We start from the raw sequence: 23,104 nt of genomic DNA, 5'->3' as shown, positions 1-23,104 counted from the left end.
GGGTTGCACTAGACTGGGCTTTTACGTGGAAGTTTGTGGTGCTTTGAGCAGGTGTGCCCCCACCCCCCCATAGACTCGTGTATTTGAGTACTTGGTCGTACAGAGTGGTACTATTAAGAGATGGGGTTTGTTGGAAGAAGTATGTCACTGTGGGTTTGGGTTTTGGGGTCTCTTATGCTCAAGCTATACCTAGAGTGGGACATAATCTTCTGCTGCCTGTGGATCAAGATGTAGAACTCTCAGATCCTCCTCCAGCACTCCTCCAGCAGAATCTGGCCCACACGCTACTGTGATTCTCGCCACGATGATTATGGACTAAACCTCTGAAACTGTAAGCCAGCCCCAATTAAATGTTTTCTTTGTAAGAGTTGCTGTGGTCATGGTGTCTCTCTCTTCATGGCAATTGAAACCCTGACAAAGACAAGTTAGATATCTGAATTCAGGGCTTCATGCTTGTGCAACAAGTGTTTTACCAAAACCCTGGCCCCAAAGGCCTTTTTGGAATCCGTACAGCTGCTGGCGCTGGGTTAGGACTAAGCCGTTCAGCCCTACGGTGGCTGGTGAGCCTGTACAGAGCCCCTTCCCTGTGAGCACGTGGCTCACGGCATTGCTAAGTTGAACTGGTTTTAAGGAGTAAGGAGAGGATTGAAAACCAACCAGTAGTGTAGGTAAAACCATTCAAAGAGTTCTGCCCTGAAGGAGAACAGAAAAATGGGGTGAGAGATCAGAGAAACAGGCATGGCTGTGTGGTTCCAAGAAAGGGAAATGGATGGGAGTGAGGGGTGGGTGGGTGAGAAGACAAGGTCAAGGCCACCACCATGCGCTTTGGCTGGGCCATTCGATGGTGAGGCAAGGTGCATGAACACAGATGCCCGTGGGTGGGAAATGCAAGAGGGATTTCCGAGTTCTTTGAATTGTTTCTGAAGAGAAAGGTATACCAGAGTACATATCACAGGGGCTGGAGAGGTGCTCAGAGATGAAGAGCACTGGCTGTTCTTCCAGAAGTCCTGAGTTCAGTTCCCAGCAACCACATGGTGGCTCACAACCATCTGTAATTCAATCTGGTCCCCTCTTCTGGCCTACAGATAGAACACTGTATAAATAATAATAATAATAAGTACATATCACAGTAGATGGTCCTGGAAATGAGTTCAGTCCTTCAAAGCACTCAGCATAGTTACTGCCACATAGTAAGCACTCAAATGACAGCAGCCGACAGCTGCTGCTAGATCCCAAGATCTGGAATGGTACCTGTTCATCAGGTGTGACCAGGGATGGGATGCAGACTTAGGTCCCTGGTGAAGCTACAGTCTCTGTGCTTCAGGATGCAAGAGTAATTGACACTGTGCAGACTTCAGCAACTTTGAATTAGGACTCTTACCTGTGGTAAGTGTTGTGTAATCCAGTTCCTCTACATACCGGGCTCCAGTAATCGTGGCTTCAGTCACACTGGCCTTGTGACCACGAGAAGATACCTCTGACCCTGCAGAGCCCTGCCTGTGCTGTGGAGCCAGGGTGCTCTTCAGGCCAAGTGTTTTCAATGTGCTTTCAACCTACAGCTATTTCAGTTTACTATGGATTCCTCTGGGTGTGGCCTCAAAGTAAGTTGAGCATCTGCCTCCATGTATTTTAGATATGTTACTAATCTCTTTTCATCTGCAATGAATCCCCTTCTGTTTATTGTATTTTGGGTTTTGGTACAGCTAGGGATGGAACTCAAGCCCTCACATAGGAGCAGGTGTTCTGCCACCTTAGCCTTCCTGCCTTTAAGATAGGCTTTAAATGGGTGCTAGGTTGCTGGGCGTGGTGGCACTCACCTTTAATCTCAGCACTTGAGAGCTAGAGGAGGATCTCTGTGAGTTCTAGGCCAGCCTGGTCTACAGAATTCAGTCTATCTAAGGCTACATAGGGAGACTCTGTCTCAAAAAAAAAAAAAAAAAAAGTACTAAATGATAGGGCTCATTTTTTTAATGGCCCGTTTTTGAAGGATAACACATATACACATTTACATATATATAGTTCAGAAACATGCAGCCCAGTGAAGTATAATGGTTATCCCAGATCAGGTTTGATTTAGGGAATAGCTTTCGCTTTCTTATTTTCTCCCTTAAATGTCCATAGTTCACAAAATTGAAAGCTGATTGTTCCTGTGTTGGGACCCAGCTTACTTTTTTAGCATTCCTGACCTTCGAAGGCCCCAAATCTGGACATGTGTTTTACAGTGCGGAGTCTAAGAAACATTGCTAGGTCATCCTGCTGCTGAAGAAATGAATTCTCAAATGTCCTGTCAGTTCCCAGAGTCATGAGAAAACATCTATTTTCTGATGTGAAGCTGGTTCGTGAAGCATTCTTCAAATCATTTCCCAAATAAGTGACTTTGTTTTGAAAACTAGCCTTCCCCCAACCCCAAGGCAGCCGGCTACCATGTAAGCTCAGAAGCCAGTGTTCTTAAAATATTTCGGATTCTTGAAGACTAAATGCCTCTTACAAGTTTGCTGAAATTGGTCATTTATTCTTTTGTCTTGCCTTTCTACCCAAGAATGTGTATCTAGTGTCCCGCCTTGTGTTTCTCCAAGCTAGCTCCCCAGGGTATTAACAGCTAGATCCACGATTAGCCGCTTTACTTCTTACCCAGCGCCTGCATTATCTCTTCTCCCAGGAGGATACAATGCTCGGGGCCAGTTGGAGACATCTAAGTGGTAGCGCTCTCCTTGGGGTCTCTTGTGCTTTATGCTGTTTTGCCCATTTGCTGTTTCCCACATGTACCCTCTAATCTACGTGTGCTCACAATACGCACACGCTGCAATTGTGGTAATTATTTATCAGTTGAAAATTAGTGTTTAGGGGAGATGCCTGTTTTGAATTGTGGGTTCCTCATGGGCAGTCAACAGTCCCTCTGTGAAATTTCCTGGTTCGTGATCTTAGTCGTGTTGGCATTTCTGGGCAAGCTGGCTATGGTGGTTGGTTTTAAATATCAACTTGCCACAATTTAGAATCGCCTGAGCAGGGAGCCTCAGTTGAAGAATTATCTTGGTTGTGCTAATTAACCCGGGAAAGCGTGCCGCAAATGCCTTGGCGTCTTCTGGCCCAGGTAAAAAGCACTCAGAAGAAGAAAGATTTGCTGCTGAGTTAGTCTATCCCATTGCTGCTGCTGTTTCCTTTCCTGAGAACTAGCTTCTTCCAGTTTTACACATGCACTGAAGACCACCAGCCGTGGAGACTGACAAACCACCAGGAAGTCAGTCTTCCATGTGAGATGGTCACTGTGCCGCTCTGACCACTAAAGCAGCCAGCCTTGGGGACTAAGAACCAACCCAGTCCTCAGCCTTGTAGGTGTAAGGTAGCTGTCATTTGACTATGGACCACACTGCATAAGCCAGCTTAATAACTTTTAAACGTTTAGTTGCTTTAATTGTTTTGTGTACGCCCCACATGAGTGCCTGGTGCCTGAGAAGGACAGAAGGCATTGGGTCCCCTGGAACTGGAGTTACAGATTGTCTCAAGTTGTTACATGAGTGCTGGGAACCAAACATAGATCTTCTCCAAGAACAGCAAGTGCTGTGATTGACCACTGAGCCTCTCTTTGGCCCCTAGTAAATCATCTTAAGATATGTATCATTTCATCCTGTTGGTTCTGTTCCTAGGGAATCTCCATACAATGTTCAGCGTGCAGCATCTTTGTGGTCTAGGCAGCCACTGTGTGGACCCATGGGGTGTTGCATGCCCTTGTTCCAGGAGTACTTGATTTAATTTCCCTTGGGTCACGTGAATAACTGATGTTTAGCAAGCTATCCCGGCATTCAGTCCCCTCACCCCACCCTGAGGCACATCTAGGATTCCTTTTTCCCTCTCTCTTACAAGGAAAGTAAGAAAAGACTTGGTTTTGAAAGTGGATTTTATTAAATGAAGATAATATATGAAATACATTCATCATGACTAAAAGGTGGGACCAGATCATATCTCAGTTCTGTCTGTGGCATATCATTTTGATTCATATAAAAGTAACTTTAAAATTCCAGTTTCTTTAAATAGTTATGCACAAAACATACAGATACACATACACACATACATGTACAGTTCCTACCACTGTCGGTCAAAAGAAGCCCTCTTCCTTCATTGCGTTGATTTACAGGCAGGGGAGCAAGCACTGCTCGAAGACCCATGCAACAGTTTTCAAGATCTGACCAGATCTGTTCCCTGAGTATCTCTCTTAGGCTGACTTAGACTTGCCTGAGGTTTCAGCAATGTGTACATTGGTGACCTCAAACACTAGGAGAAATGTTTGTTCTTCCTTAGTACCCGCCAAACGGTCTCATGTCACTGCCAGAGTCCTAACATCCAGTGCTGTCTTGATGAATGGGCACTATATGTGTCATTCCAAGTTTCCATTTTCCTTCCTGCCTTAAAAACTTGGATGGAACTGTCTTTCTCTTCGCTGATGGGCTTCAGACTCCAACGCTAAGTCCTTAAGCAGAGCCAGAGAATCCCAGTAGATTTTCTTTACGTTTGTGGGAAAGAGACCTTGTTAAAGTCTCTTAATGATTAAAAATTAGATGATTAAAATCAGTAATACAGGACTGGCTAAGGTTTTCTTGCTTCATTAGTGACCAGATATTTAAATGATTTGAGAAGTCATAAGATCATTCATTTCTCTGGCGGCCTCTGTCTAATCGGCCCGTCTTTGACACTTGCCACCTGACATGAGCTTTTGCAGACACACAAAGATGGACAAAGATGTCTTCCCTCAGCCCTGCCTGATTTCTTTGTATCCAGTTCTTGGTTGAGAGCCCTTTCCTACTTCTCTGTCCTGGCAGGTGAATCCCCCAAGAGCCACCGTGACTGCAGACTGTCTCACTGGGGATTGTGCCGAGCCTCCCTTCTCAAACGACAGAGAACCTTAAGGATGTGGTACCCAGGGGAGCGGCCATAGGATTGAGTGGCAAGCAGAAAGGAAGTGTGGTCTGCTCTCATGAAGCAGCTACTCATCGTCTGCCCAGCTGGGACTGGCTCCAGCAAGTGTACATGTCCTAAACACACAGACCATAATTTGCACATGCAACATCTAACAGCCATTTTAGAGATCCAGGGCTCACATATCTCTAGACCCCAAAGAGTGGGCACCCTTTTCTACCCTGTCTCCCCATTTCTACCCTGTCCCCATCATCCTTAGACCCCAGGTAAGGTCTGAAACAGATGAAAATAAGATTTTTTGTTTTGTTTTGATGGTTCATTGACTAATATCCTGAGCCCCAGCTGTAGAAATAGCTTACATAAATTGCACATCAATTTTCTTCCAGGGAGCATAGAGTGCTTAATAAACGCTAGCTAATGCTCTTTTGCTCCTCTCAGATTGGATTGAGATGACAAAACTCATGATAAAGTAAAAAGAAAACAGTGAGGTCCCAACTCCGGGTGGATTGGCTTGGCTATCATACATGGAGCGTCCATTCTGCCTTACTAGGTTTTAGTCCATTCATCCTGGTTTGGGTCCATAGAAAACCGTCTTCTTAACTCTCCCTAGCTGCCTTGAATAGCTAACTGTATCAGACAGGAGAATGCAAAAGTGTCATATATATACTAATACTTGAACCGACTTTAAAATGTGTCTTTTGAGTCTATCGGTAGACCACCCCTAGGCCAGACTGCTTAGCTCCCTTTGAGCAGTATGTTAAGTTGAGGCCTCCAAGCTTGGCTCTGATTTCAGTGTATCTCACCAGAGGAACTGAGTCACGCGCCAGCCTCACCAATGTATGTTAAACATGCTGTGGATGGTGTCGGGCAACAGAAACAGATTCCCAGGGAAAGATTTGAGATTTTTCTGTGGTTCCCAAAAACTTTGTCCTTGCCTCTCAGAATCTAGAAAATGTCCCACACATTCTGCCCTGTCACCTCTTGGTAGGGTGCCCAAAAAGCAGAGGCCAGGAATGAGAAATCATTAAAGTGGCACTGAGGAGCCCTCCCCTGCACCTTCTCCACATGACAGAGCCCAAGCCTTTTCCTGTGTCTCTTGTTGGCTCTGGTCTCCCTTTCTCGCCTCCAGGGAGTGTCTTAATGTCTGCCAGAGGACTGCAGAGATAGAGCAGGCCAGTGCATGCCACTGTGGGCTAAGGGGCCTACACACCTGCCCCCCAGCTGCAGGGAGGGAAGATGGGCACGAGGACCCAAGCTGGGTGCCATGGCCAGCACATGGCCTGTCCAGGGTGCCCTGAGGCTTTGGGGGCGGGAGCAGGTGAGTCATTGGGCTTACAAAGGATTTCTCTTACACAGAGTCCCATGAAGATTGAGCACTAGTGTTCCTCGCTTGTCACGATCTGGGGTTACATTCTTGTTAGTCCAAACAACAGTAACGAAAACAACGAAAAAGCACTATTAAGTCACAGAAAGCAGCCGGCTCCTGCGGAGAGGAATAGGTGTAAACTCATATATGCATAATACTGTCAGGGTAGCGGTCTGCAGTGGGCTCAGAGCGTTAGGCGGGTGGGGAGGAGTACAACACCACGGAGTTGTAGTCTGGGGGTGGCGAGCAGCACGGGTCCTTCCCCAGCTCAGAGTCGTCATGCACAGGCCTGATGTGGCCACAGCTGGAGAAGCAGAAGCTGGGCCTGGGGACATCAGAAAGCCCCGACTCCTTGCTTTTACTGGTTATTCTCAAGCTAAAGAGAAGGAGAAATGGACAAATGGGGTTAATCAGCAGTCTCGGAGACGTTTTGTGGGATCTTAGTGGCCACCTGTCTTAGTCAAACGCTCTTCCTTCGCAATGTATACCTTGCCTTCCTCATACTGGTGTGGTGTCACTGCGTAGAGCGGGCCTGCTGGTGGCTGGGAGTCAGCTGTTTGATGAGATGGTACAAACCCCAGCATTGTAGTTGGAAAACAAGACTTGGCAGTAGCCTGCTCCTATTTTTTGGGGTTAGGTAGCTTTTTGTGATCAGCTTTTTTTTAAAAAAAAGGCCCCTGCCTGCCCTTCCTCAGTATCATGTCAAATCCTGGGAACCTGTGAGTCACCTCACAGTTTAACTTAGGTCTAAAGAGGAGGAGCTTATTCTGCATTAGCCAGGGGGTCGGTCCCAGTGCTGTGTGGACACAGAGTAGTCAGAACCAACCAGAGAGAAAGGCCACGTGAGGATGGAGTCAGACGAACCGGGCTCCAAGCTGAGGGAAGCATGAAGCTACAGAAACTGCGAGAGGCGAGGAGTAGACCCCTCCCCACAAAGTCTCTGAAGTGCAGGCGGCCCTGCCAGTGCCATGGAGTCTGGACTTCTGGCTTCTAGAAATGGATTCTTCCGTATAGTCTCTACGTCCATGGTTAATGGTCTCAAGACATGCAGAGCTGCACACACAGTCAATGCAGGAGGCTCCTCCCGAGCACGTGTTGTCCAGGGGACTATTGTTCTCAGGTGCCATATGCTGTACGAGCCCCTAAGATGGACCCAGGAGGGGGGAAAGCATCTCCTGCCCTTTGCTATTGGATTGACATCACTGCTTAGCAGGGGAGGGCACCCTCTGAGTCACACAACTCAGACTGGCCCGGACTGGCCTGCCTATGATCTACCTCTTTAATTGCAGGGTAGGGTATACAAACTAGGGTTTGTCTTTTCTTCATCAAAGATCAAGTAAAAAATAACCACCCTTTCCTCTTACATATTCCCCACTGAGAAGCAAAAAAGCAGCTAGCCTACTCGTTGCTTTCGTCCAGACTGGTGTTCCTTAACCCTGTATCACCTCACAGCGGGGCCTACTTTTGAGCCCACATTACAAGGAAAAGGCAGATGTTTGCCCGGGAGAGCGCTTGTCTTTCCAAGGACCTGGTGGATTGTGCGCATTGTATCACATGGAAGGGTTTGCAGCAGCTTTCAAGTTCAGTTTCAGCTCAGTAAAACTACAGCCTGTGGACTGGCAATCTGGGTTTTGTTTTGTTTTTAAGTGTATGGGTGTTTTGCCCGTCTGTATGTATGTGTACTGCATGTGTGCTTGGTGCCTTCAGAGGCCAGAAGGGGGTGTGGGAACCTTTGGAAGTGGAGGTAACAGACGGCTGCTAGCGAACATGGGGGTGCTGGGAACTGAACTCGGTCCTCCTCAAGAGCAGCCAGTGCTCTTCACTGCTGAGGCCGCATGGAAAGGCAGGGAGTAGATAAGTGGGCAGGCCTTTCTCAGCATAGCACTGTTCCTCGGGGGCCTCCAGCCATAGAGAACCCCTGAAGTCAGCTATGGCAGCGGAGTATACTGCAGGAGCCCTGCAGTTCTGCCAGTGGCGTGGAGCAGAAGGGGGAGCCGACTGACAGATCAAGGTTGTGGAGTCTTGGGTAATGGGTTCATCAGGATACAGAAAATCCTTATTGTGGAAGTTTGGGTTCTCAGGATGGCAAACAGAGCCACCTTGTATAGACCATGTTAGCCTAGGGACCGGAAACAGGAGTGTTGTCTCCTGAGCCTGTGAACACATCCCGGCCCTTCCTTCACAGCTGGACACATCTGGCTCCTTTCCACCAAGGCCCTGTGCTTCTCAGGCTCAGCCACCCTGTTCCAAGAATTCCCTACATACTTTCCCTTCTTAAGCCCCAGTCTTCCTCCCACTGAGCCTGAGGTTCCTATGTCCAATACCGTGTTCCCTTTCTGCCCCTTTGGGGGTGATGGTGGTTCTGCTCTACCTGAACACTAGGAGACCAGGTAGCCTTAAACAGCCCACCAACAAACCATCATTCCTGACATCCTCCTCCCTGCCACACCCAGCCCCCCCCCCACTCTATTTCCTTACTCTATCTTCATGGAGGCCTTGGGCTTGGTCTCAGTCCAGGTGAATCGCTTCAGCAGCGGGGAGGCCAGCAGAGTGCTCGTGTCTAGCTGATAATCCTGTGGAGCAAAGAGGAAGGTGACTCACTCGCCTGACTCAGAAGGCTCCACAAGGACTGGGTAGACACTGGGAGGCACCTCTGAGGTGCTGCCTGGCGCTGCCCTCGTCATCCACGACCCCTGCCCATTGGCACTGAGCATTTTCTTTGTACTGGCAACTGTGAACTTGACAGAGACAAATGGTGCCTGCTCCAGGCACCTGTGAGACCCTTCTTCCTGAAGGTGAGGGAAATAAAGAGGAAACTCCTGGGTCTACGGAGATGGCCCAGTGGATAAAGTGCTTGCTGGACACATATGAGGACCTCAGATCACTCATAAAAGTCAGGCTTGAAAAAAAAAAAAAAAGTCAGGCTTGGTGGTTTGTGTCTGTCACCAACGCCCTGGCAATGGGAGGTGAGGACAGAGACAGGTAGATCCTGGGGCTTGCTGGCCAGTTAGTTTAGCTCAAACTGTGAGCTCTGGGCTTCTTGAAAGACCTTGTCTTTAACAAACAGCCGAAACCCCCGTAAGGTGAACAACTGAGGGAGACACCCTCAACTTCACATACACATTCATGGGCAAGCACATATGCACATGTGCACACTCACATGTGTGTGTGCACACATATACACATACAGAATGGAAACTTGCATGTAACTGTTTAGTATTTTCCACATGAAACATTCATGCAAATGATCATATACGTTAAAATTAATCTTGGCGGTTGTCTATGGGTATGCTGTCATATGTAAAATTTCTAGGAAATCATAGAGATGGTTGGTTCTTTTTTCTTGGAGCATCTACAGCACTGGCAGGTCCCCGCTGGCCCCAGTGTCCAGGAACTGCTGTGGTTCAGTCATCTTCATCGTGGGGTCTCCTATGCACTCGTCATTACCCTGTCGCTACAGTGCGATGTCCCGTTAACAGGACGTGAACTCCACACTTTGTCCCTGCCTCCCTCCGAGACTAGTACTGGGCTGTGTAAACACCAGCGAGGATCCAAGCAGGCGAGGATACTGACATCATTCTCCACGTTTAAGGGGTAGCCTAAGCTTGAGAAGTTCTGAGGTTTGCTAGTGTTGTTCCTGGCTCTTGAAACACCCTATCAAGTCACAACACACAGTATCTATCTACTTTATCATGGCATTCTACAGCTTAAAGTGTAGAGATGTCTTTATATTTTGAAGTCACCATGTCCCTTTATCTAGTGTATCTACGAGGTTCAGGTCACTGTTTGCTTATTTTAAAACTTATGTTTAATATATATATATATATATATATATATATATATGTATATGTATGTATGTATTTTTTTCCTACATATGTACATAACATGCAATACCTGGTACCCAAGAAAAGGGCTTTGGGTCTTCTGTAACTAGAGTTACAGATGGTTATGAGCCACCATGTGGGTCCTGGGAATCGAACTTGGATCCTCTGGAAGAGCAACTAGTGCTCTTAACTGTTGTGTTGTCTCTCCAGGACCCACCCTCAAGATTTCTGCTCTTGAATGATGGCATCGTGTTTATCTCAGGAGCCCACTTGGAGCACAATGGTCAGCCATACCAGATGGGCAGCCCTGCTCAGCCTTCCTCCCCACTTCCTAGTCTCTCAATCCCATGCAAAGACTTTGCGGAGACCTACTAACAGAAACCCCTGGTTTGCCAGGCTGCTCTGATACACTTTGACCTGTGTGTGGAACATGGTGGCTCAGCTGCAGAGCCTTAGAATGAAGGTGCCTAGGGCCTACATGACTTCTTTCAGATGTAGTATATATAGCACAAGGCATCTGTTGTATCGCAAGGCCCAGCCACTCACACATCTTGTACTCTCAAAGAAGGGTGCATCACTGATAGCCTACAAGAGATGCTAGGGACATAGCAAGGGCCACTCCACTTCTCCTCCCAGGAACTGGTGGAACAGAATGAGCCCCCCTCCCCCGTGAGCTCCAAGAGATCTTCAAACCATGGAATTTTCTTGCAAATCAACTCTACATGATGAAGTCTGGCTATCTGTTCTTCCCCCATATTGTAATCTTGGCCTCTTCTAATCACTGGCCCTTACTGGCTAAGCACTGCTGGCCTGGGCACTTAGACAAGAAGAGATTTCTGGCAGAGGGCGCTGGGTTTCACTGCCATGACTTACTTCAAACATAGAGGTGGCGTTTGGCGAAAGCTCCTCAAACGTTCTGATTCTTTCCAGGCTCATGAATTTGAAAGCATTGACATATCTAATGAACACATAGAAAGAATAATCAAGGCAGGAAAATGCACACACCTTCAATGAATCAGGACAATGTGGAATCTGGGTGGGTCGTGCCTAACAACCAAAATAACCAGCTGGTTCAGTTTCCCTAGTACCCTCGAGAAATCCTCATAGTGACGTCACTTCCTCCGGGTAGTCAATTCACACTTTATTTATCGTCTTTCAGAAAAACCCTGAAAGGGTCCACTCCAGTTCCTCGTGGAATCAAAAACTGCCAGTCATAGAGGAGAAGCGAGGCCTCGTCTGGCCCAGGTACCTTAGTGACCAAAAGACCAATGCCCCAGGAGGCAGTGTGACTTCATCTTATCACTTATTGCTGTCTACTTCCTAAACGGATGTAGAGTTGACAAATAAAATGCCCCACGGAGATGTCATGGCTGACTTAAGTGTACAACTGAGGGGAGCATTCACATTGTACATTCTGGGCTGCAATTACAGTTGGGAGCAACGAGTGATGGATGTTGCAAGGTTTCTTGGTGGCCACCTGCCAGTTTTCACTGGTGATCTAGTGGGAAGACCTGATGGGATATTCCAGTGACGGCCGCTCATGGGCATACCCAGTCATCAGCTAAACCATTGTGTTAGTCTTAGTGGCTGCAAGTTCCAAGCTCTTAGGCTAGATTCCTATTGAGTCTCCGACTAAGCGACATACTGAAATCAGCTTGGCACCCTCCACCCTATTTCTACCCCAGTCAGACTTTATCATTTAAAAGAAGATGGCTGGCTGGGTGTCAGGTATGAGCACTGACGTCAACCCGTCATCCTCAGAGCTCTAGGCTGCCTGCTGATTGCTTCAAAACCTGTCACAGATGGCAGTCAGTGACTTCCAATGGCTGCATCTCCATCCTGTTTCCCTTGCAGTGGTAGTGGTCATGGGTGAAGGTTTTGCCCACTGCAGTTGAAGATCCTAGAAGGCTCTAAAAGGAACCCCTGACTCCATTAGGAACCTGGACAGTGAGTGAGTCAGTCGTCTCGGGTTACAAACTCAATTCTGCTATTTGATAGTCACACATTTTGCTAAGTTCTCAGTCTCTCCGGTTGACATGTCCCTATTTGTCAGAGAGAAGATATGTGCTTTGAAGGATGGTTGTACAGAGTGCCAGCACAGCACCAGATCAGAGCATGTATTTTCTATAACCACAGGGGCACACACATTCCTTATGCTGTAAATACCTACACTGGCCAGCACACCTTTTCAGGAAGTATTCGATCTTTTAGCAGCTGCCCAATTTCCTCTACAGTGATGCAGAATGTTCAGGTTTGTTAGGTGAAGATAAGAAAACAAAAAAAAAAAAAAGAGGGCTGATTTTGTCCTGTTGTTGGGTTTTTTGTTTGTTTGTTTCTGTTTTTTTGTTTTTTTGTTTTTGTTTTTTTCAAGACAGGGTTTATCTGTGTTTCCCTTGTTGTCCTGGAGCTTACTCTGTAGATCAGGCTGGCTTCGAACTCACAGAGCTCCGCCTGCCTCTTCCTCCCAAATGCTAGGGTTAAAGACATGTGCCACCACCAGGCTCAGTTTTGTTTAGTTTTATGTAACTTTTCTTCTTCTTGGTTGCTTGTTTTTGAGACACTGTTTCACTATGTAGTCCAGGCTGGCTTTAAACTTGTATCCTCTCGCCTCAGCCTCCTGAATTCTGGGATTACAGTCCTGTACTACTACTCTTAGTTTTATTTTATGTAAGTTTAATCAGAGTTAATGTCATGAAAACCAGGCTACAGTTCTAGAATAAGGCAATGTATGTGAGAAAACACAAGGTCTGCCTTATTTCTTCCTTTAGAAGTTTAGGAAAAAAGGGAAAAGCCATAGGCCTCCAATTTACAGAACATACAGATGTTCTCACGGAACATGGCAGAATGTCTTGATTTGTTTTGTTTTGTTTGTTTTGATTTTTCGGGACAGGGTTTCTCTGTGTAGCTTTGGAGCCTGTCCTAGAACTCACTCTGTAGACCAGGCTGGCCTTGAACTCACAGAGAGATCCACCTGCCTCTGCCTCCCCGAGTGCTGGGATTAAAGGTGTGCACCACCACCACCTGGCAGAATGCTCACAATGTTTAGATTCAGGAAGCAGGATAGATGCCCAATTCTTTCTTTACTCTATTTTCTTCTCTCCTTCTCCCAGCCTCCCCCTTTCTCCTTCATCCTCTCCTTTCTGCAGTAAAACTGGGGAGCAGCATCTCACCTAACATCGTCAGAGCTTCCAGTGGGAGACTTTGGAGCTGAAAATCCACCCTTGAAAAAGTCGTCAGAGAAGGTGGGGACAGAGTAGGTGAAGCCGCTGTTTCTCGTCAGTATGGCATTGATGGGGATGTAGTCTTTACCATCCTAAAATACCAAAGTAGAGCTGTAAGCACAGCTGTTTCTCCTTCAAGGACACACACACGCTTGAGTGTGTGCACACTCACACTCACTCCCTCTCTCTCACACCACGTTTTATTGCTGTTCTTTCCAATTCTACTAGGAATACATTTGGCCTTCTGACCTAAACTTTACCTGCTGGACGTTGGCTTGAAGCAGGTCACCGAGTTTCTCCACGAGTTCTGCAAACCGGGGCCTCTCTTTGGGGTCTTTGTGCCAGCAATCCAACATGATTTGATAGCTGTTGATCAGGAGCACACAGAAAAGAGCTGGATATTGGTGGGGTTTATATAGGCTGCCCTGCACATGCTGAAGTCAGGGTCATCGGCTCACACCTCAGACCGTGCTTTTTATAATATGCGATGTGGTTTCATTTTTAGGCTTATAACATCAGTGTCTGGGGGCACACGTATGTCTACTGAGGCAGACTGACAGACCTGCCCTCCTGAACACCTGACCCACCTTTCTTGGGTACCAGGATGGAGTCTTACAGATCAAAGACAGGACTTAGATAGGAAAGGGTGCTCTATGCCATTGGGGGTGAGTGGTGCAGTCCTCCTATCTCAAGAGGAGGACGGTGTCCCCACAGCTAAAAACAGCTACAGTCTGACCACTGAGTAGCTGGTAATGCCCACTTGATTCTTTTTTCTTTTCTTTTCTTTCTTTCTTTTTTTTTCCTGAGACAGGGTTTCTCTGTGTAGTCTTGGCTATCCTAGAACTAACTCTGTAGACCAGGCTGGCCCCAAACTCACAGAGATCCGTCTGCCTCTCCCTCCTGAGTGCTGAGATTAAAGGCGTGCGCCACCACCGCCCGGCCTCCCACTTCATTCGTGAGTGTGATGAAGGTTGGCTCTATTTGGCTTCTCTGTAAGCACGTGGCATCTTCACATCCTCATGCTCCCTTAGGAAGGTCCTCATTTCCTGGGGAAAAATCCTTACATTTCCTTGGGAAGGTCGGCAGACTTCCTTGGGATGCTCCCTAGATTCCTGGAAGGGCTCCCACACTTCCTTGGGAAGGTTCTGCTATGGGAATTGATGGAAAAGGCACTAGGTTCATGACGTAAGTCATTTCCAAAACAGGTTGATAGACAGTAGACTCCAGTAGTTCCTCAGGGTGTCTGCAAGGTTCCTGTGTGTGGTGGCTTATTTTTTGCCCAGAATTTCAAAGCCCCTATTACAACGCAGTTTCTCAATGCTAAGGTAAAAACAGGCAGGGCTTCTGGGTTGGAAACATGGGTCTTAATATCACAGAGGGCCAAATCTTGTCCCCAGGTTCCTACGTCAGCAAGTTCTTTTGCATTTTGTTTTCCTCAAATACTTTAGCTGTGCTGCTATTGGGTGGTGTGGGATGCTCCTTTGTATGTTGTGAATATGCTTTATTACCATTGGTTAATAAAGAAGCTGATTTGGCCAATAGCCAGGCAGAATAGAGCCAGGTGGGAAATCCAAGCAAAGATACAGGGGAAAAAAGGTGGAGTCTGGGTAGACGCTAGTAGCCACTGGAGAAGCAAGATGTGAGGTAACTAGCCACGAGGCTTGTGGTAAAATATAGAATATTAGAAATGGGTTCATTTAAGTTGTTAGAGCTAGTTAATAATAAGCCTGAACTAATAGGCCGAACAGTTTGTAATTAATATTAAACCCTCAGTGGTTATTCGGGAACTGGTGGGCGGGAGAGAAACTTCCAGTTATAGTTAGGCTGTTCTCATGCAAACTGGCCTGGAAGTCTGTGTTGACTCCCTGTGCAGAGCACATGCCAGGGATCCCTGCATATACTGAGCCAAGTGCTCCCCTATGCCCACCTAAGGTTACCTCATTTTGTCTTCTCTTCTTTCTGAGGAGCCTTGGACCAGAGCAGACTCTAAATGGACTGGCATTTTAGAACAAGGTCCGAATTAGCCTGTGTGGCCTGGGACTTCATCTCCACTTTCTGTACCCAGCGACCTTGCACAACAGCACCAACAGAAGCTCTCCACGCCCTGTACTGGGTTTCAGCGAGTGTGGGACACCTCTGTACTGGGTTGCAGTGAATGCAGGGTGTCCCTGCATTGGGTCTCAGCAAATGTGGGGTACCCCTGTACTGGGTCTCAGTAAATGTGGGGTACCCCTGTACTGGGTCTCAGTGAATGTGGGGTACCCCTGTACTGGGTCTCAGCGAATGTGGGGTACCCTTGTACTGGGTCTCAGTGAATGTGGGGTACCCCTTACTAGGTCTCAGCGAGTGTGGGGTACCCCTGTACTGGGTCACAGCGAATGCTGGGTACCCCTGTGCTGGGTCTCAGTGAATGAGGGGTACTCTGGTACTGGGTCACAGTGAATGAGGGGTACCCCTGTACTGGGTCACAGAGAATGCGGAGTACCCCTGTACTGGGTCACAGTGAAAGAGGGGTATTCTGGTACTGGGTCTCAGCTTCCAGAAACCAAAAGCCAAGGGGGGGTTGCAGAATTGATCATTGCTTCTCTAAGTCTGGGTTACTGTTTTGTCCTCTAGGAGACATTTGACATGTGTCCCAATTGTCCTTGGAGCACTTGGGAGTGATGGCTCAAGACCCCTCTGTCTGAGCACTCTCAGGCTACCCAGGGTCAACATGCTGCCAGCCAGTGGGCATGAGACAGCCACACTGTCTCATGAGATCCTACAGGGGTCTCTCTCATTTTAAGGTATTTTTATATATGTTACCAATTCACTGATTTTTACTTATTTATGGTATGTGCAAAAGCAAGCCCCCCCACACAAACAACCCTTGAGCCTGCCCCCTTGGGGTTATCTGGCTTCTTCCTGAGCACACAAGCTTCATGGTCTAAGGGTTTCAGAGCTGGTTGGAAGAACATCAAACATTTACTTAGCTATTCTATCACTGGTAGTACAAGGGAGGGAAATGGGCATCAGGAGGCACAGAGGTCTGAGCCTACTGGGTGAGGAGAAAATTTCATTCGCCAGATGCCTCATCTTTGCCGCCATGGCCATTGTCATCTCATAGCATGGGCAGGCGCACAGCCTTCTGGGAGGTGTGACTAACTCCATTATCCGCACCCTGCTTTCTCTGAGGTAAAAGCAGCAGGGACATCTGCAGTCACCTCCTGGATGCTCTCATTTTCTTCTTCTGCACCCCAACCTGCAAGTCAGTGCAGATGCCACAGGACAAAGAAATCACCCTCTGCCATTCCACTGTGGGACTGGAGGTATTTGATTGACACACACAGGGTGGGGGCAACTCGCTCAACGTAACATTACAGTTTTCTCCACTAAGCAGAGTGAGAGAGAAAGAAAGAGGCGGGGAGGGAGACAGAGGGGGGAGTTCATCCAAAATGGACGGAAGGGATTGTGGGAAGACTCACTAGGCTATCAGCCAAACTTTCCCAGGTATACATCACTGTAGGCCAAGCTGAGGCCACGGATGTCCAGAGAAAACACACTGAGTTATTATATCACCCACACTTTCTTGTGGTTAGAACAAGGAGGTGACTCCAATCCTCTTAACTCTCACATGCCTGAAACATGGCTGCCTGAGAACATGGCTGCCTGAGAACATGACTGCTGGCTCGCATTCCCCTTTTAAGGAAACACTTTTCAAAGCCACATCTTATCTTTTAAATTCTGAACCACACCCTATAGGATGTTTGGGACTCACGAGCTACCTGGAAGAGGCTTCTGGGAAAACACAAAGATTTGAGAAGTCAAGGGAGCCTTGCTTGTGCTGGGGATTTTTGAGGCAGAGTCTCGCTATGTAGGTCAGCCTGGCCTTGAACTCATGATCTTTTTGCCTCAGTCTTGCCTGTATTGGGATTACAGTATGTGCCTCTGTGCCTGGATTTAGAGAATTCTTCTGATGAACATGAGAGCTGGAAATGGCCCCAGAAGGCTGGAGGATGGTGTCTCCTGGCTACTCCTCAAGACTGTGGGAAGTCTACGTGAGACTATACAGAGAAAGCACCAAGTATTTTAGCCTCTCTTGTAGCAGTGAAGAGTCCCTGGTCTCTCTCATCCAGTTCCCTGCTTTGGCATTGACCTAACTAGGTCCTGAGATAATGAAGGAAAGAGATGGTGACCTTGCCCTTTGGCCAAGCCCACACTTCCTTCTTGATCTTCCCCAAAGACCAGCCCAGGGCTCCACAGGACCTCATTGTGTGGGTGGGGAGGGGAGGCCGCCTGCCAGTTCAGGAAAGGTGGCGCCATCTCAGGGAGGCCCAAGTCCTTGTCAGCAGCTCACCCACCCAAACTGCCAGTGTCATCACATTCCTGCCGAGGCCTCGGAGTGCTAAAACGGCACAGAAACAGGAAATGGCACCCAGAGGCTTCGAGCTCGCCCACTGCCCTGACAAGCCTCTGGCCAAGAAGACGCTTGTTCTCTGGTCAAGAGCGCTGCCAGCTGCCTGGCCTCGTCCTAAAGGATTCTAAAGAGGCCCGGCTACCCCGCATTTCTCTTTCTTTATCAATTTATTCATACGGTTTTGGGAGCAGGTTTCCAAGTAGCTCAGACCAGCCTTGATCTTTATATAATATTTATATTTATATGCTATCTTTATATAATCGAAAATGACCTTCAATTCCGGACGCTGCTGCTTCCACTTCCAGCATGCGGTGACTGCAGGCAGAGTATATACAGTGTTGGGGGTAGACCCAGGACCTCGTGGGTATGCTGAGTGAGCACTATAGAGGTAACTGAGCCTTGGGGAACACATCCCAAGCCCCAGTCACACAGCTTCCTGTGGAGCACAGTACAAACCAAGCCCCTTCCCCCTCCCTCATCCCCTCACCCTCTCATGACTGTGTGGATGGAAGCCTGGGCTCCAAAGGCCCCTGCCTTGACCTGAGGTGGTAAGGGAGGCCTTGCATTTGTTCCTAGGTTCTATTTGGTATGTCTAGGTTTCTGACTTCAGTTTCCAGTTAAAGTCCTTGAAGGGCCAGTCAGTGGATGGGAGAGAACTTAGGGGCAGATCAAGACCCCATCCAGTCCAGGAAGTCACTCCCTGCAGCACAGCAGAGCCCAGTAGGAGTGGAGCTGGAAGTAAATCTGTGACCTTCCCCCACCACCCCAGGGCTGTCCCCCTCCCCCCCATGAGAACTCGGTGAGAGAAGGAAGAATCCAGGAACTCACATCTCAGGCGTTGCATACTCTGGTGCCCTCATCCTCATGCCTTCCTTCAGGCGGCTGCAGAAGTCTTCATCCATCTGCACTCCTGGGTATGGAGAACCCCCTGCAGGGGACAGTGTGGAGAAAGACATGCGTGATAAGGTTTCTTGTACTAAAGATCATGCCGGGGGAGGGGGTGCGCATGGTGGCACACACTTTTAATATTAGCATGTGGGAGACAGAGGCAGATGGATCTCTGGGGGGTTAACAGCAGCCTGGACTGTAAGTGAGAGCCTGTCTCAGACAGACAGACCTACCCAAAAGACCACGAGGGGCGACTGAGAGTTTCTCTCATTCCTCCCAAGTGATGTTTTAGCCAGGAATGGTATAGGACATGTCTGCAGTCCCAGTTCTTGGGAGGGAGGTTGAGGCAGGAGGATTGTTAGTTTGAGGCCAGTTTGAGCTATCTAGTGACACTGTATCTCAACCCCTCCCTCCAGATAAATATTTAGTGATGTTTTAGTGACAGATTTCCAGTGGTCGAGGCGAACACAGGGAGGTGTTTGCAGGTTCTTCTTGAGGGCACATCCTTGGCTGAGTCATGGCCATCCTTGTGGTCACACCTGCCTATTTGGTTAGGGAAGGGGTGATCTGAAGCGTCCCTGCCCTGGTAACCCAGACAACTGTAATCCTTAGACACTTGTGGTCTAGGTTAATAACTTGCTTTTGGAAAACCAGTGGACTTAGGTGAGGCTACTCCAACTTCCCAGAAAATGGCCTTCATTCTGAGGCTTTGGGAATGAGGGATTATGATGAGTCTAAAGGATAGAGAGCCTTGGGTGCCAGGGCGAGATTGACGTGGACGGAGGGTGGACAGAGATTGCCTCTAGTCCAAGTCTGCAGAGCTGAAGGTACCAGGGACAGTAGGCTGTCTTTGCTAGCCTGTATCAAACAGCACCTGTAGCCAATCCTCTGTGGTTAGCCTGGGCTAGGTAGAGTGGGCAAGATATTACAGGATGCTCTGCTTAGCCCTGCAGCCAAGGCTACTCCAGTGTGTGTTTATCTGCACTTTCTAGTGATCGCTGCTGGTAGGAAGCAGCTGGGAGACATGCAAGGCTTGGCACGGTGTCACTGCAAGGCCATTGTGGTCACCGAGCTGCTTTCAAGAAGTGGAAACAACAGGTGCCTGTCCTGGAAAGCAGGGAATGGTTTTGACACATGACAGGGACCTAGGGTACCACTGTGTGCATTTTATTAGCTGTGAAAGACTTTTTTCCCCCAAAGCCTGAAGATTCTTGGCTAATTCTCTTACTTGGGAGATCGTCATAGCATCTCTGTGCACATATGTAGGAATGAGGCATTTAAGAAGGTTTTTAGAAACCCAGAGTAGATGGGCTGGGGCATTGGCTGCTCTTGGAGAGGACCTGGGGTCAATTTCCAGCCCCATGTCCATCCAGTTCCAGAGGATTTGATGCCCTCTCCTGGCCTTCTCAGGCACTGCATGCACATAGTACGCACAGATAACACGTAGGTACAACACACACACACAAACACACATACACAGAAACCCATAGTGGATAGTTCTAAATAAACCTAGCTAGAGAAAACCCTAACCGAAACTTTTTATTGCTCATCTGCATAAACCAGTGTGCAAAGCCACGCCAGGTATTAGATCAAAGCCAGTTGCCTCTAACAACACCGTCTACTGGTCCAGCTGTGTACATCAGGGCCTTTCCTGAGAAGGAATTCTGAGGGAGTGGATGCGTGGAGGAAAGGGGTGAAGACACGGGAGCTGGTATTGGAGAAGGGAGCAAAGGACAGACAGACAGACAGCCCTGTCTTTAGACTGTCTGCTGCCTGACTTCGTTGGTAATAGTCTAAACACTTTCTGTAGCAGCGGGAATGTGGGCACCCACCTGCTGCCATCTACAGCGCCTGGGTTTGCAAGCCCTCAAGTGCAGCCCTCAAGGTCAGGTGGGGGTGTCCACAGGATGCCCCTTCCTCTTCCACACTTACCTAAGGAGAAGATTTCCCATAGCAACACTCCATAGGACCACACGTCGCTCTTGGTGCTGTAGATCTTGTCAAAGATGGATTCAGGAGCCATCCATTTCAGGGGAAGTCGAGTCTGGAAGAGGGCAAGGGGTCTTGAGCTTGAGAACAAAGCCATGTCCACGCCCGGGGCCCAGGGCTCCCCTTCCACTTAACACTTATGCAGAACCAGAGCACCTGTGGTTTACCGCACCATAGGAGACCCCAGAGCATGTGGCAAAGGCTACCCCATCTCTGGGGAGCAGGCATGGCAGGTAGACTTCTCTGGTGCACCCAGCAGGTCCTTGTTCCATGAATCTTAAAGAAGCTGTGTTCTCATGACCCCCTCCCCACTTTCATAGAGAAATGAAGGACTTGGTAAAGTGATCTGAATTAGGAAACAACCTGAAAATTGATAGCAATTCCTATGATTTTTTTTCCTAAGAAGGGAGGTTTTGCAAGACATCCCTATGTAAAAAGATGGGATGTTAAGTCTTGAACCGGGGGCTAGGTGTGACTCAGGAGTGGAAAATATGCTTGATACGTATAAGGCCTGGGATTCAGTCTTCGCTCTCTCCCCACATCTTTTGGAAAGAAGACAGATAATTTTGTATTGAAGTGTTTTCCATTTAGGAAAATATACAGCTGGATTTCAACCACGCAGACCAGCCCTCCTCTTTCAGACAGCAGGAGCCACGGTGAGCTGGCTGGGAGCTGGGGTAGCGAGGGCTAGTAAGATGTCCGGGACACCGAGAGACAAAGATTGACAATGAGTCGGGGACACCGATGAGGGTCAAACTGAAACGCAGGCAGAAACCGTCTTTGCAGGCCAGCGTTCCACCAGAAGCCAGACTGTCTCCCTCTCAGACAAAAAGTGACTGAGGGGCTGGGGAGATGGCTCGGCAATTAAGAGCACTGGCTGCTTGTCCTGAGGACCTGGGTTCAATTCCCAGCACCCACACAGTGACTCATAACCATCTGAAGCTCCAGGCCCAGGGGATCTGACACCATATTCTGGTCTCCATAGGCACTGCATGAATGTGGTGCACAGACATACAGACAGGTAAACCACCTGTACTTATAGACTAAAATTAAAATAAACAACAACAAAAGAGAGTGACCAAGAAGGGGTTCTGCAAGTGTGATGGGGGCACATAACATGATTCAGAAACTTGGTGACAATGCAGATTCCAGGCAGTCTCCCTTCACCCCCGCCTACCCCTAGCACCCCTGCCTACCCCTAGCACCCCGCCTACCCCTAGCACCCTGCCTACCCCTAGCACCCCGCCTACCCCTAGCACCCTGCCTACCCCTAGCACCCCGCCTACCCCTAGCACCCCGCCTACCCCTAGCCTTTCTGCAGCAAGGGATGGGGGTGGAGGACAACAAGCAGCGGCTCAGAAAGGCTGCCAGGGATGCGTTCCTACGGTCTGCGAGCCTCTGCTGCAGAGCAATCCAGAGAGCCCAGACATACGCTGAAGCCCTCCTGGCAGAGGCCAGACAAGAGAGGACACCAGAGGTCACCCAGTAAGTGACAAATAACATTATGTTCAAAAACAAACAGGGAAGAGAGGCCAGCGTGAGCCAGAAGGGAGATGGGTCCCACGAAAGGCATCCCTGGGGGTAAGCGGCTTCCTCCCTTCAAGATAGGGTGTACCCTCCCCCCCCTACTTTTTCCGGAGGTACAGGCACCTGCTGAATCAATCATTTGGGTTTATCTGAGGGGAAGAGGTCACACTGTTCTTTACAGTGTGACATGGAACTCCCCTAGGGGTGGCAGGCAAGAGCTGATGTGGTCTCTGCAGGACCCAGCTTGCCACTCAGGCTAAGAAGCCTCACGCGGTCCTGCTCTAAGGCCAGGTCCCCAGCCAGGGCTCCGAGACAGACAAGAGATGCCACCACGAGGATTGTCTGGCATAGAGCTCTTCTGGACCGCCTGTCCTCATAGGACCACATGAGAATTTGGGGGGTGACTGCCTGGGAAGTGTACATCTTACAAGGGCTTCAGTCTACAGTCTAAAGACGACAGGGTAGCCGGGCGGTGGTGGCGCACACCTTTAATCCCAGCACTCGGGAGGCAGAGGCAGGCGGATCTCTGTGAGTGCGAGGCCAGCCTGGTTCACAAGAGCTAGTTCCAGGACAGGAACCAAAAAGCTACGGAGAAACCCTGTCTCGAAAATTAAAAAAAAAAAAAAAAAGACGACAGGGTAGAAACGAATCCAATGTACACCCGGCTGACTTACATCGCCTTTCCTCACATAGTCGGGGTTCTTATAAATATCCCGGGCCAGGCCAAAATCACAAATCTTCACCACATTGTTCTCAGATAAAAGGATGTTTCGTGCTGCCAGGTCTCGATGAATGCACTATAATAAAACAGTTATGTAATGAACCCATTTCCTTAATCCAACTGCTTCGTTTCCTGTATCCACTCTGGGTCATAATTCTTAAAAAAAAAAGAAGTGTGTGAGTGTGTTGTGTACTCGTGTAAGTATGCGAGCAGAGGACAACTGTGTTGATGCTCTCCTCCCACCGTGTGAGTTCCCAGGAC

At 48.5% G+C, this 23,104-nt stretch overlaps 1 protein-coding gene across 1 annotated transcript in view; it reads right to left on the bottom strand.

Annotated features, from left to right (window-relative positions):
• Positions 1–3,886: 3,886 nt before the first annotated feature.
• Flt1 (fms related receptor tyrosine kinase 1) overlaps positions 3,887–23,104 on the bottom strand; it is a 161,090-nt gene continuing 141,872 nt past the window's right edge. The window contains exons 23-30 of the mRNA XM_057763971.1: positions 22,797–22,919; positions 20,539–20,650; positions 18,547–18,646; positions 13,583–13,688; positions 13,272–13,414; positions 10,975–11,059; positions 8,756–8,850; positions 3,887–6,653 (exon numbers count right to left, since the gene is read on the bottom strand). Coding sequence (XP_057619954.1) covers positions 6,470–6,653; positions 8,756–8,850; positions 10,975–11,059; positions 13,272–13,414; positions 13,583–13,688; positions 18,547–18,646; positions 20,539–20,650; positions 22,797–22,919 — 948 coding nt within the window. The 3' untranslated portion in view covers positions 3,887–6,469. The remainder of the gene's footprint in view (positions 6,654–8,755; positions 8,851–10,974; positions 11,060–13,271; positions 13,415–13,582; positions 13,689–18,546; positions 18,647–20,538; positions 20,651–22,796; positions 22,920–23,104) is intronic.

This window comes from Chionomys nivalis, chromosome 3, assembly GCF_950005125.1.
Source record: "Chionomys nivalis chromosome 3, mChiNiv1.1, whole genome shotgun sequence".
NCBI classification, from domain to species: domain Eukaryota; kingdom Metazoa; phylum Chordata; class Mammalia; order Rodentia; family Cricetidae; genus Chionomys; species Chionomys nivalis.
The sequence above is the reverse complement of the archived record's forward strand: the minus strand, read 5'-3'. Positions and strand labels throughout refer to the sequence as shown.